We start from the raw sequence: 12,428 nt of genomic DNA, 5'->3' as shown, positions 1-12,428 counted from the left end.
TGAATCTTGAAAACACGAGACTGACTCAAAGACACCAGTCACAAAAGACCTCAAATCGCATGATTCCATTTACATGAAACATCTGGAGCGGGCAGATCCACAGAGACAGAAAGTAGATTCATGGTTGCCTAGGGCAGCGGGGAGGGTACTGGGTTGAGGGAAAATGGGGAATGACTGCTAATAGGTTTTCTTTTTTGGAGGTGGTGTTGGTGAAAATGTTATAAAATATACTTATCATAATGATGATTACACAAGTGCATGAATATACCAAAAAGCATTGAATTGTATATTTTCAATGGAGAAATAGTGTGACGTGTGAATTATATTTAATAAAGCTGTTATGTTGAAATATGTATGTATATACATACACACATATATACATTTTTTTACATTTTGTGAACTCTTTAATAAAATTAAGGGAGGGATGGGGCGCCTGGGTGGCACAGCGGTTAAGCATCTGCCTTCGGCTCAGGGCGTGATCCCAGCATTATGGGATCGAGCCCCACATCAGGCTCGTCCGCTATGAGCCTGCTTCTTCCTCTCCCACTCCCCCTGCTTGTGTTCCCTCTCTCACTGGCTGTCTCTATCTCTGTCAAATAAATAAATAAAATCTTTTAAAAAAGATAAAAATAAAAATAAATAAATTAAATTAAATTAAGGGGGAGGTCATCCATTATATTAAAAAAAGACAAACTGGGATGGCCTAGCTGGCTCAGTCAGGGGAGCATGCAATTCTTGATCTTGGGGTTGTGAGTTCAAGTCCCACACTGGGTGTAGAGGTTACTTAAAAATGAAATCTTTAAAAAAAAAAGACAAATAAAAAAGTGCACACTATGTGATTGCATTTATCCAAAATTCACAAATAGGTGAGACTAATCTGTGTTATTAAAACTCAGGCTAGTGGTCAGTTCTCTCTGGCAAAGAAGAGAGGAGAAAATTCTTTTTTTTTTATTTTTAAGATTTTATTTATTTATTTGACAGAGAGAGACAGCCAGCGAGAGAGGGAACACAAGCAGGGGGAGTGGGAGAGGAAGAAGCAGGCTCCCAGCAGAGGAGAATACAGCAAAGGTACAGGTAAATAGACTAACAACAACTGAAAATTTCCAAGTGTTCCTGAAGTTGAGACCAACTCAGGAGAACTAACGGCCAGACAGCGTGCCTGGTAGATCTGATTAATTTAGGAGTTAGAAATCTCAGCATCCCGGGGTGCCTGGGTGGCTCAGTTGGTTAGGTTAAGCGTCTGCCTTCCACTCAGGTCCTGATCCCAGGGTCCTGGGATCAAGTCCCACATCCTTGGGTCCTCGGGCTCCCTGCTCAGCAGGGAATCTGCTTCTCCTTCTCCCTCTGCCTCTCCCCCATCCCACACTTGTGCACGCGCTCTCAAGTAAATTAATAAAATATTAAAAAAAAAAAAAAGAAAGAAATGTCAGCATCCCATTTTACAGATGGGGAAACTAAGGATCAGAGAGGTAAAGTAACCTGCCCAAGGTTACACAGCACCTGCCCTCTACCTTTCCACTACCTACGCTTGCCAAGGTACTCCACATCTGTTTGCAGCTGAGGTCCTTGAGCGTACATGACACCCTCCCTCCTGTCAGGGTGAGAATATGTGCTGGCAATGGCCACGTGTTTTTATCTAAGAACAAGTTCTTTGCATAGATGGCTGTCAGTGTAAGTGACTCTTTAAAGATCTTGAGTTTTCTGGGTTATCTCAACAAAAACATTCCCCCCAAACTATTTAATGAATGTGTCCTTGAAGTGGTATATATACTGTCTCATTTCATCCTTCAGTGCACAGGCTAAGTGGGGTACAGTTGACCCTTGAACACTGTGGGGGTGAGGGGGGCCAACCCCCTACACAGTTAAAAATCCATGTGTCAACTTTTGACTCCCCAAGAACTTAACTATAAGCATCCTACCATTGACCAGAAACCTTACCGATAACATAAACAGTCAACGCTTTTTGCGTGTTATACGTATTATATACTATATATAGTCTTACAACAAAGTAAGCCGGCAGAAAGAAATGTTATTAAGAAAATTACAAGGAAGAGAAAATACACTGACAGCACCGTACTGTATTTGTCAGAAAAAAATCTGGGTATGAGTGCACCTGCCTAGTTCAACCCATGTTGTCCAAGGGTCACTGTGTATACTTTGTCTTTCTTTTTTAAGAGATAGAGTGGCAGGGGCAGGGAGAGGCAGAAAGAGAGGAGAGAGAGAATCTTAAGCAGGCTCCACACCCAGCCCAGAGCCCAATGCAGAGCTTGATCCCACAACCCTGAGACCACGACCTGAGCCGAAATCAAGAACTGGATGCTTAACCGACTGAGCCACCCAGGCACCCCTATACTTTGTCTTTTCATCATTACAACCCCCAGGGAGAGAGAAATGCTGCCCCCCTGTTACTGGGGGAGAAGTCTCCCGAGTTCAGCCACTGCCACCTAAGGTCACTGGCTGCGAGCTGTAGCAGAGCTAGGCTGGGAAGCCAGGTCTGTGACTCTGAAGCACACAGCAGGACGCAGGCACGTGGGACACATGCTTGCCATGTGCTTGCCACAAAAGCCCCTCCTTCCTCCCTCAGCGACTCAGAACCAGAGTCACGCCCAGCACACCTTGGACTGTACGAACGTGCGGAAAATCGGCACCAGCTCCTCATCTTCCAGGTGGTCCGCGTACTGGAGGGCCACATTCAGGATGTGGATCGGCTCTTCTCTGGGGTTCTGGGAAAGCAAAACAAAGGCTGGTGGTAGAAGGACTCGGGGGCCCCAGCCTGCCCCCTCCTCAGCATATGCTCCCTGCTCGGACACCAACCTTGCTGTCTTCCTCACAGTACAGGGAAGTGCAGGCCTTGCTGAAGAGGGGGGCTTCCTGGGGCACATTGGCAAAGCAGGAGATGACCTCGTCGAAGTTCCTGGGGGTGCAGGGTGGAGAGGGAGGGCTGAGGGCTGCTGCCCTGTGACGTCGAAGGTCAAGACTGCGCTCTGGGCAGACAAGAGACTTGGGTCCTCCTTCCTCCCCACCCAGCACTCTATGAGCTCGTCCAACTCTGTGCAGAGCTCACTGGGGTCCTGACCAGATCCAAGGCACCACTGGTGGGGTCCTTCCCCAAAAGAGAAGAAGGAACCTATGTGATCTGAGACTGTGAATAAAAGAAAGCCCAGCACTCTGGGGCATCAGGTGAGCTCCCCCTGTTACAGGCTGGGACACCCTCACCCCTCAGCTCACCAAATCAACTAAGGCTGTTGTGGAGTTGAACAAGATAATCCAAGCACAACACACAGCATGGAGGAACAGGTGGGGGGAAGGGCAGTAATAACAGAACTACTGACATTTATTGAGCATGTCACTTACACCTTACATACACTTTATTGTTATTATTTTTAAGTAGGCTCCACACCCAATGTGGGGCTTGAACTCATGACCCCGAGGTCAAGAGTCACATGCTCTACTGACTAAGCCAGCCAGGCACCCCTCCCCTTTTTTAAATTACACTTTAAATACAATATATAATACATACTATCTCATTCAATTTTCCTGGTGGTCCTACATAGTAGATGCTTCTCTTATCCCCATCATAGAGATGGGAAAACTAAGGCACGAGAGGTGAAATAATTTGCTCAGAGTGTCATAGTGTGGAAGGCACGCAGTCAGGCAGGCTACACAAATGAACAGCTAGGAGCCAGGGGAAGCCTGCTTGGCCTCCTCTGCTCAGGGTGTTTGAGACACTAGGCCACTCTGGGTACCTTTTGAAGTCCTCAAATCTCCTGAAAGCGACCATGGCCCCCATCCGCTGGCACAGTGGGGAGAAGCCGCTGTCCATGAAGAGCTCGGTGCTGTGCCTCAGCAGGTCGGGGTTGGTGACGCTGATGGGCACGGCCATCCTACGGGGGGGACCACAAGAGGGGAATGAAACAGCTGCTTGAAGATCTGGCCTGAAGAGCCGGTCCTGTCCGGAAGCTTCGGTGAGTAGCATTAGAGCCCACCCGTAGCAGGACTTCAGATTGGGGGTGGAAGGGCCTGGGGCCTGGGTCTGAGGAGCTTGTCTGATTGCTCAGGACCTGGTACAGACGAAGAGCTTCGCAAGAGAGTGATGAATGGATGAGTGCGTGCATGCATGCAGACCAGTCCAGCCTTAACGTGGTCCCAGGGAAATCCGAGGTGGTGAACTCGGCCACGAAGAAGGAGCACGCTTAGCGCCAGTTTCTCCCGGACAGCCCAGCTCCAGGCGGCTGGTGAAGGAGCAGGCTTGGTTCTAAAGAGACATGCCAGGCCTCTGCCTCCATCAGACCTGCTCCTGGGCCAGGGTCAGAAACCAAAACCGGCCCCTCGGCCAGCAGCCCATTAGAGTTTAGCTGGTCCCTGCCCCCAGGACTGGCTGCTCACCAGCGGCAAACACAAACGGGTCCCCTGCAGCAGTGACAGTCGGGCCCTGGAATAAGTGAAGGAGGGGCTGTTTATCAGATGGGTCGAAAGAGCAGGCCTGGGGCTGCTCTCCTGAAAAGGGAACCTGCTTACAAGGTTGGCCCTTGGCTGGTGTCTGGGAACTTGGCGAGGGCTCCCAGCACTCCCTAAATGGTAACAGGCTCACTGTGCCCAAATCGTTTGTGCCGTGTGGTTTATGCCAAGCGCATCCTTTCCTTCCGGAGTCTGGGATTTGGGTGCATGCTTGGCTGAGGGTGTCTACAAGGCCAGCTCCCTGTGAAAACCCCGGGCGCTGAGTTTCTAACCAGCTGCTGGACAACACTGCACACAGGTCATCACAACTCACTGCTCGGGGAGGAAGGGCATCCTCTGTGACTCCCTTGGGGAGGACGCTTGGAAGCTTGCACAGGTGTCCTCTGGATGCCCCCCAGCCTGCACCCATGACCCTTTATCTCTTGCTGACTGTCCTTCACTTCATGTCCTTTCACTGTGACAAGTCACAGCCGTGAACATGACACATACAGAACCCTATAAATCTTCTTAGGCAATCCTCAAGTCTGGGGTGCTCTCAGAGACCCCTGACCCAGGTGGGCGGTGGCTTCTGTGCCTTCCTGTTGGGTACCCCTGAACTCGTCATCCAGGCGCCCTGCTCCCGGTCAGCGAAATGCAGATAGCAAACTGGCAGGCAGCATGGCACAGACTGACTTGGGTCCCTGCAGCATTTTTAATATATTCTTACACATTAACTACCTATTCACAGCGACATTGAAGAATTTCACTTTTTTTTTTTTTTTTTAAGTCTAGATGTCCTGCTTCTCTTGTGGGGGGGAGGAAAGATTTGGTCTGGCTGACCGTTTTCCTGGAGCTAGAACAGCAGCCCCTCAGGTAGGGCCACACTCTTCATCCTACCTCCCGGCCGGACTCCCAGCACCTTGGCCTGGCCCTAAGTCCTGGTGCAGCCTGCGTGCGGCTCTGCTGGCCTCTAGGCTGACCTCCCCGTGCTGGTCCCCTGACCCAACTCACGATGGGTCTGGTCCGACAGCCAGGCCCTCCTGGGAGGTGGGATTTCACTTGTCATGGCCCTTCCCAGAGGCCCTGAAGAGGGGTGTTTGGGGGCAACTGCAGGCAGAGTCTGCTCTGAAGACACAGGCCCAGAGCAAGCTTCTGGTGCCCCTGGCCAACAGCCACAGCAAGGACCTGAGACGGTTGGGGACTTCCTCCAGGGTCCTCAGTGTCAGTGGGGGGTCAAAATAGGACCCCGTGCCCAGACTGAGGGTCACAACCAAGAACCCAAGTATGTGCATAGTTTCCCCCTAAGAAACGAGGTGTGACTGGCCCACAGGCTTCAGGAGAACCGCCTTCCTATGCTAACTGGGTTGAACCGCGAAGACAAGGAAATCGAAGAAAGAACAGAATGCCTCTTCACGGGCAGACGGTTTCAAAAGCCCTTGCACCACACCTCCCACAGTCACCAAAATGATTCCCGGGCCACAAACACTTCGTCTCCTTTTCTCTCCACTGGACAAAATAGCATGATTTTTTTTTTTTTTAAGTACGAAGAGTAAAAATAAATAACATTAAAAAAAATAAATGACATATACAAAACGAGGTGCCTCGTGGGAAGCACTTTCCTTCAAAACAGAGCAATACCCTTCTTAAAAGCCACAGAAAGAAACGCATGCTTTGAAACCCCAAGAGATCCAAATATTCCCTGCTTCAAGAAATCAGGAATCTTGCTGGCTACATAGATACAAGATCTGATTAATTCAATGCCAAAATCATGATGAGACTGTTGTAGTCACAAGCCAGGCCTGTGGGGAACCCCCAGGAGAACAGACCCAGAGGAGAAAGGAGGAGGGAAAGGAAATACTCCGAATCCCAGGGAGACGTGTTTGCTTTAGCTGAAGGTGACATGCTCGACCTGACCAGGGTGGTACTTTAGGTCCTAAAATAATATGGATTTAAAAAAAAGAAGGTGAGAGAACAGCACGGGCACACCAGTGTGTCCCCAACTGAGAACATCATGGGGATCCAGAAGGGCCAACACGCTCGCCCCAGCTGGTGGATCTGGAGGACCCACAGGTGCTGGGGAGGACACTCTGACGGAAGAGGCACGTGGCTCAAATCCCTACCCCACATGAGTGAGCGGCCGGGCCCGTGCCAAGGGAAGGTCCAGGGCTCCTCCTGTGTCAAATGGAGATGAGAACACATTTGGCCCACCGATGGTGAGAAGTGAAGGAAACAGAGTAGGGAAGTGCTTGGCATGGTGCCCAACAACAACGTGCCATCGGGCAGCAACAACACAGTGATAATCATCACAGGGGTCCCTGATGTTCACCAACAACCTTGTTCATGCCAGGCACTGCCCTAAATGCCATGTGCGCCGTATCTCATTTACCCTTCATCATGGTTTAGGAAAGCACTGTCGAATAGAACTTTCTATGGTGATGGAATGTTCTAGAACAGCAATATCCAATATGGCAGCCACAAACCACATGTGGCTTTAAGTGCGGCTGGTATGACTTCAGGAGCTGAATTTTTCATTGAATTTCACTCATTTGAATTTTAAAGAGCCCACATACGGGTAGTGGCTGCTATACTGGGCAGTCCAGGTGGATGAGGTAGACACTGGATTATCTCATCTTACAGATGAGAGAATGGAGATGTAAGGGGATCCCACAGTGCAGAAGTGGTATCCCTGATGTCTCCCCAGACACACTCGCTGGGTCCTTCCAGAACCAGGACTGCAGGGGTCCGGGAGAAAAGAAACACACACCGCCCCTGGGTGTGCACCACTCCATACCTGTTTGGGTGGGAGGAGGGCAGCATGAACTGGAATTCCACCACGCAGGTGCCGTCTGGGAGCTGCCGGTGCTGCAAGCTGTTTAACTCATAGGCGATATAGCCCCTCCGCACGTAAACCTGACGAGGCAGAAGGACCGAAGACATGCTCTCAGAGGGCACAGCAGAGTGCCCGCAAAACCTGACAAAACTCAGGCTGGAGGGGTACCAGAAATCATCTCTGAGCGATCTCCAAGCAGTAGCAAAGAACAAATTCGCTCACATTTTCCAATGTTACTTTTCTTCGCGAAGGACTAGATAGTAGATGTTTTAGGCTTTGCGGGATACCCATCTCTATCCCAACTATTCAATTCTGTTGCCGCAGCCTGGAAGCAGCCAAGGACAATATGTAAACGAATGGGCATGGCTGGGTTCCAATAAAACTTTATTTACAAAAACAAGCAGTGGGCCACATGTGGCCCACAGGCTATTGTCTGCCAACTCCTGCTCTAGAATAGTGGTGCCACCCAGGAAAAATGTAACACAGTCACATATGCAATTTTAATTTTCTAGTAGCCACTTCAAGAAAAGACAATAGGTAAACATAAGTTCAATAATATACTTAATTTCAACCCCAATACCAAATGTAATGTCATTTTGACATGTAATCGATATAAAAAAAAGGATACAGTTGAAATTCTTTCTCCATACAAAGTCTTTGGAATCCAGTGTGCCTTGTTTACTTAGAGCACAGCTCAACTCAGACCAGCTGCATTTCAAGTGCTCACTAGCCACATGGGGCCAGTGGCTGCCATATTGGGGAGCACAATTCTAGAGGTTAGACAGCGGGAGTTTTTTAACTGAATAAGGAATATAAGAATTGTGTAGCACAAGTTCACACAGCAGGCCTAATTGCTTTCAAAGACCCTCGGCCGGCCTCTCGGAACTTGGACTTGGGAGGGTTCCCACTATTCCCTGATAAGAATGGCTCATGGCACCTAGGCTGCACAAAGAATGATTTTATGTTGAATGTGTGCTTTCTTTCTGGGAGTTTAGAATTTTGTCACATTCTAGAACCAGCCCCCAATAAAACCCCTGGGGCGCTGAGTCTCTGAGCCTCATTTCAAACATGTTGTATGGGGCACCTGGGTGGCTCAGTGGGTTAAGCGTCTGCCTTTGGCTCAGGTCATGATCTCAGGGTCCTGGGATCGATCTCCGTGTTGGGGTTCCTGCTCAGGGGGGAGTCTGCTTGTCCCTCTCCCTTTGCCCCTCCCCTCCCTTGCTCTCTCTCCCTCGCTTGCTCTAGTAAATAAATAAGATTTTTTTTAAAAAAAATACATTGTCATAACTCCTTCTTTGAGGGATTAAAAGTGCCTTCAGGACCACTGAAAGCTTGCCCGTGGTTTCCTTTTGGATGTCACCCCACACGCTTTGTCCCTCTGCTGATTTTGCTTTGCCTCTTTTCACAGTAACAAATCACAGCCATGAGCACGACCATCTGCTGAGCCCTGTGAGTCTTCCTAGTGACTCATCGGACTGGGGCTGGTCTTGGGGACACCCACCATTGAGACCAGGAACGAAACTCTACACATCTCAAGAGAGCAAGTCAAACTGTAACGTTCACAGTGCTCATCTTGAGTCACGGAGAAAAGGCTGGATTATGCCAATCGAAGGGACAGAATGCTCAAAGAGCTCTGGAAAATTCTCCAACAGAAAAAAAAGGGGGGGATTCAGCATTCCAAAAAGCAAAGAGGGTGGGTTGCTGCTTTCCACCCGACATAGGATCCCCCCCAAATAGGACAGGCACTTGGACAGTGAGCAGTGATGGTGCTCACATCAGATGCTTACTCATTTATCTCCAAATAAGCCCGTGAGGTGGGTATTACTGCCCTTGCTGCGGCATGAGAATCTAAATGTCCAGAGAAGGAAGGCAGCTAGCCAGAGGTCACACAGCTCGTAACCTTGCACCGGTTGCTCCCACTGATTGGAACCTCTTTGCTTCTTCCTCTCCACCAATCCTGACTCGTTCTTCGAATGCTTGCTTTCATCTCACTTTCTCATCCAAGTCGGAGCTGACCCTCCCGGTAAGGTTAAATCCCACTGTCTGCTTCTCAGCGAGACGGCTATGTTCCCACTGCAACCCTACTGTATGTGTGAAGAAGGAACTACTTAGTGTGTGTCTCTCCCCAACCAGACAGAAGCTCCATTAGGGCAGAGCCTGGCTGTTCCCTGCTGTATCCCCAGCGCCTGGCACACACTGGGTCTCGATATAGTTGAACGTTGGAAAGACGCGGGAGAAAGGCACTGATGAGCGCTACTGGGTCTCACTGCGGGAAACAGGGAGACCTGAAAAGAATTCTTTGAGTTGAAACCAGGGAGGAGGGAAAGACTGCAGGCCCAGGAGACTCTGGGGCTGTGACATGCTCACAAGCCCCAAACGGTCTCCATGGAGACCTAGTCAACCTTCCAGCACCAGGATGGCTGACCCACGGAGTCTACGAAGGTGGCAGAAGAGGAAGTGGGGGCCACAAGGGACCGAGACTCCAAGATCAGAGGGTTTTGCTGCTGGTCACCCCCTTCTCTGGCCCATCACACAGGGAGGTCACCTGAAACTGTCACCTAGGTTCCTTCCAGCTCTCGAGGTTCCCAGCACAGGGGTCTCCCAAAGGTATGTAATGCAGGGAGTCAGAGGGTTCGCACAAGGTGCCTGGGCTCTTGGTGGCTAGTCTCTAGGTGTGCCTTGCCGAGCTGAGGCCGGGATGGCATGTGAGGTAACAGGGATTACCAGCAAGGGATCTGGACTGAGACCTAGTGTGAGTCCTGGGCCTGCCACTCCCCAGCTGTAAGACCTTGAGCAAGTCACTCCCCCTGAGCTTCACTTCCCTTCTCTGGAAGATGGGTGTAGCCACAGCACCTACCTGGCAGAGAGAAGGAGAGGATCCCACACTCGAGGTGCGGAGCCCAGGGTCAGGCGCGTAGCCAGTGGGCAGCAGGTGCAAGAACCGGCGTTTTCGGGATGGAGGCTGTTCCTGGGGGCTCCCTCCTACTTACCTCCAAGGATGCCATGCAGACGACTTTGTTAGCGTGGTAGAAGAAAGTGGGCAGGACATCAAATATGGTTGTTTCTGAGAGTATTAATTTCTATGGGATGGAAAGGAAAGGAAATGTGACCAAGTTTCAACCACAGGTCAGATGAATGGAGGGGTGGCACAGGGAGGGGAAGCCCGTGGTGGCACTATCAATAAAACACTGCCGGCCTGCCAGGCCCCTCAATCTGAAAGTGGAAACAGTTCTGGGAGGACGGCACCTAAAGCTCCCCATTCCAGAGGCAGAGGGGTATCTGGAGGCTTGCAAATGATCCAAAGTTGGATCAAAAGATGAGGCCCAAAAGATGAGGCCGTGACTCAGCCATGAGAGTGTTCATGGTTTCCAGTAAGCTCCATTACACCTGAGTTCTTAAAACGGCACCTCGTGGGGGAGCCTTGCGGCCTGATGCTCTGTCCCTCCTGCGGGACTGGACCTCTCCCAGAGGCTCCCCGAGGCCCCACGGGGCAGCCCCGGCCACACTGGGCTAATGCGCTGGTATTTGCAACTGTGCCCTGAACCCAGGAGCCGGCGCACTGAGGGCATGGGGCGCCCATCTCCCGGAGGCCCCACCTGGGCCACGGTGCTCTGTGGAAGGTGGACAGAAGGCGGCAGCCTCACCTTGAGGTTTTCTGGGCAGAACTGGTGGCCATACATGTCGATGGCAGACAGGAAAATGGACTCCACCTGGTTGTGCCTCAGCTCGTAGGACGGAAGGTGGGAGGCGATCAGGACCTGCGGTGGGGGGTGGGGGGCAAGCCAACCTTACAGGGGAGAAGCCCAGGGCCAGACTCTGAGATCAGACGCAGGACGGCAGCAGAGGGGCTGTGCACCGTGAGGGACAGGATGCCGGGAGGGACGGCACCCCGCGACCCTACCTGTCTGGCTCTGAGGGCCACTTTGCAATGCTCGCTTTTGCTCAGCTGAGTGAGCTCGTTGAGGATGGAGGTCAGCTCTTCTGACAGGGAAGGGTCTGGGCCACAGAGCTCATCCTTTGGGGGACAAAGACAGAATCCAAATGGCTTTCTTCTGCCACAAGGAAACAAGCCAGCACTCACCCTTAGCTGGCGGGTGGTGGGGGGCAGCTACCCCAACAACCAGACAGCTCCTCTCTGGGCATCCCTGGCATAGCCTGACGATCGCGCTCTCTGCCACTGTCCGCCACGTACCCCCACTCATCCACCCGCTAACATGCCCTGAACACCTGCCAAGATCAACAATACAGCTAAGTGTCTACCTACATTAATAGCCAGCCATTATCAGGCAAGCAACTCCACCCTTTACGTTCATTTCCCCAAACGTTCCCACCCTTCTGAGGAGGTATGACAGGATTCCCATTTTACAGACAAGGAAACTGAGGCTCAGAAGCAGTATGCCTTGCCCCCAGGCCACCAAGCACAGGCAAAGTCGAGCCACATCCAAACCCAGGTCTATTCTGTCCTCAAGGCTTCTCTTTCCTCTATACATTGCTGCCTGACTTAAGGGGTTCACAGTTTCAGAGAAGAGGGAGGAGGGGAACTAGAGCCAGGTGCAAAGAATAAGGTTCACACGGGATGCTCTAGCGAGGGTGCGGTAAGCCACCCACTGGGAGTCTCCAAGGGGAGCGTTCTAGAGAGGTCAAGGGCAGCTGCTTACAGGAACGAGGATCTGGAGCTGCAGAAGTGGTACAGGGACAGTGGTTCCCATGAGCACCCCTCCCCCCACTCGGAACGAGGGACCTTTCTGCCAGAGACCAGAGGGCTGCGTGCGCTTGGTCTGTGCGTCTCCTCCTTATGCCCTAAACGCAAGACGGGCTTGGGAATGGCTCAGAGCAGGTGCTCCCCGATACCCACTGAAGACAGAACAACGACTGCTGGGAACATGAACCCTCCAGCAGCATGCCCCCAGCACCGCCCCCACCCAGACTCTTCTCCAAGAAGTCACCCGATGGTGGGGCCAGGGGTCCTTTCTTCGACACCTGCCTCTGCACTTCCCTAATTAGAAACAGCTTGCTCTGTTTTTATGATCAGAACACTTGTTAACATATTAGTATTTCACACTTGTACACAAACACTAGCCTGTTGGTGCTGAAGAAATCACACAGATTATTTTAAACTTTCTCTCCCTCCCCCACTGTGATTTGCTTTAGAAACCAAGTT

The 12,428-nt window shown here is 51.1% G+C and overlaps 1 protein-coding gene across 7 annotated transcripts in view; it reads right to left on the bottom strand.

Moving 5' to 3' along the window:
• The window catches only part of ACACB (acetyl-CoA carboxylase beta), a 122,056-nt gene that overhangs the window by 33,101 nt on the left and 76,527 nt on the right, over nucleotides 1-12,428 (bottom strand). For all 7 annotated transcript variants that reach the window (XM_034638141.1, XM_019801818.2, XM_019801819.2 and 4 more), the window contains 7 exons: nucleotides 11,169-11,282; nucleotides 10,912-11,025; nucleotides 10,258-10,347; nucleotides 7,229-7,347; nucleotides 3,747-3,884; nucleotides 2,815-2,914; nucleotides 2,616-2,723 (listed from right to left, as the gene is read on the bottom strand). In XM_034638141.1, coding sequence (XP_034494032.1) covers nucleotides 2,616-2,723; nucleotides 2,815-2,914; nucleotides 3,747-3,884; nucleotides 7,229-7,347; nucleotides 10,258-10,347; nucleotides 10,912-11,025; nucleotides 11,169-11,282 — 783 coding nt within the window. The remainder of the gene's footprint in view (nucleotides 1-2,615; nucleotides 2,724-2,814; nucleotides 2,915-3,746; nucleotides 3,885-7,228; nucleotides 7,348-10,257; nucleotides 10,348-10,911; nucleotides 11,026-11,168; nucleotides 11,283-12,428) is intronic.

The sequence above is a fragment of the Ailuropoda melanoleuca genome, chromosome 12 (genome assembly GCF_002007445.2).
Source record: "Ailuropoda melanoleuca isolate Jingjing chromosome 12, ASM200744v2, whole genome shotgun sequence".
NCBI lineage: Eukaryota > Metazoa > Chordata > Mammalia > Carnivora > Ursidae > Ailuropoda > Ailuropoda melanoleuca.
This window is presented reverse-complemented; position numbering and strand designations above follow the sequence as displayed.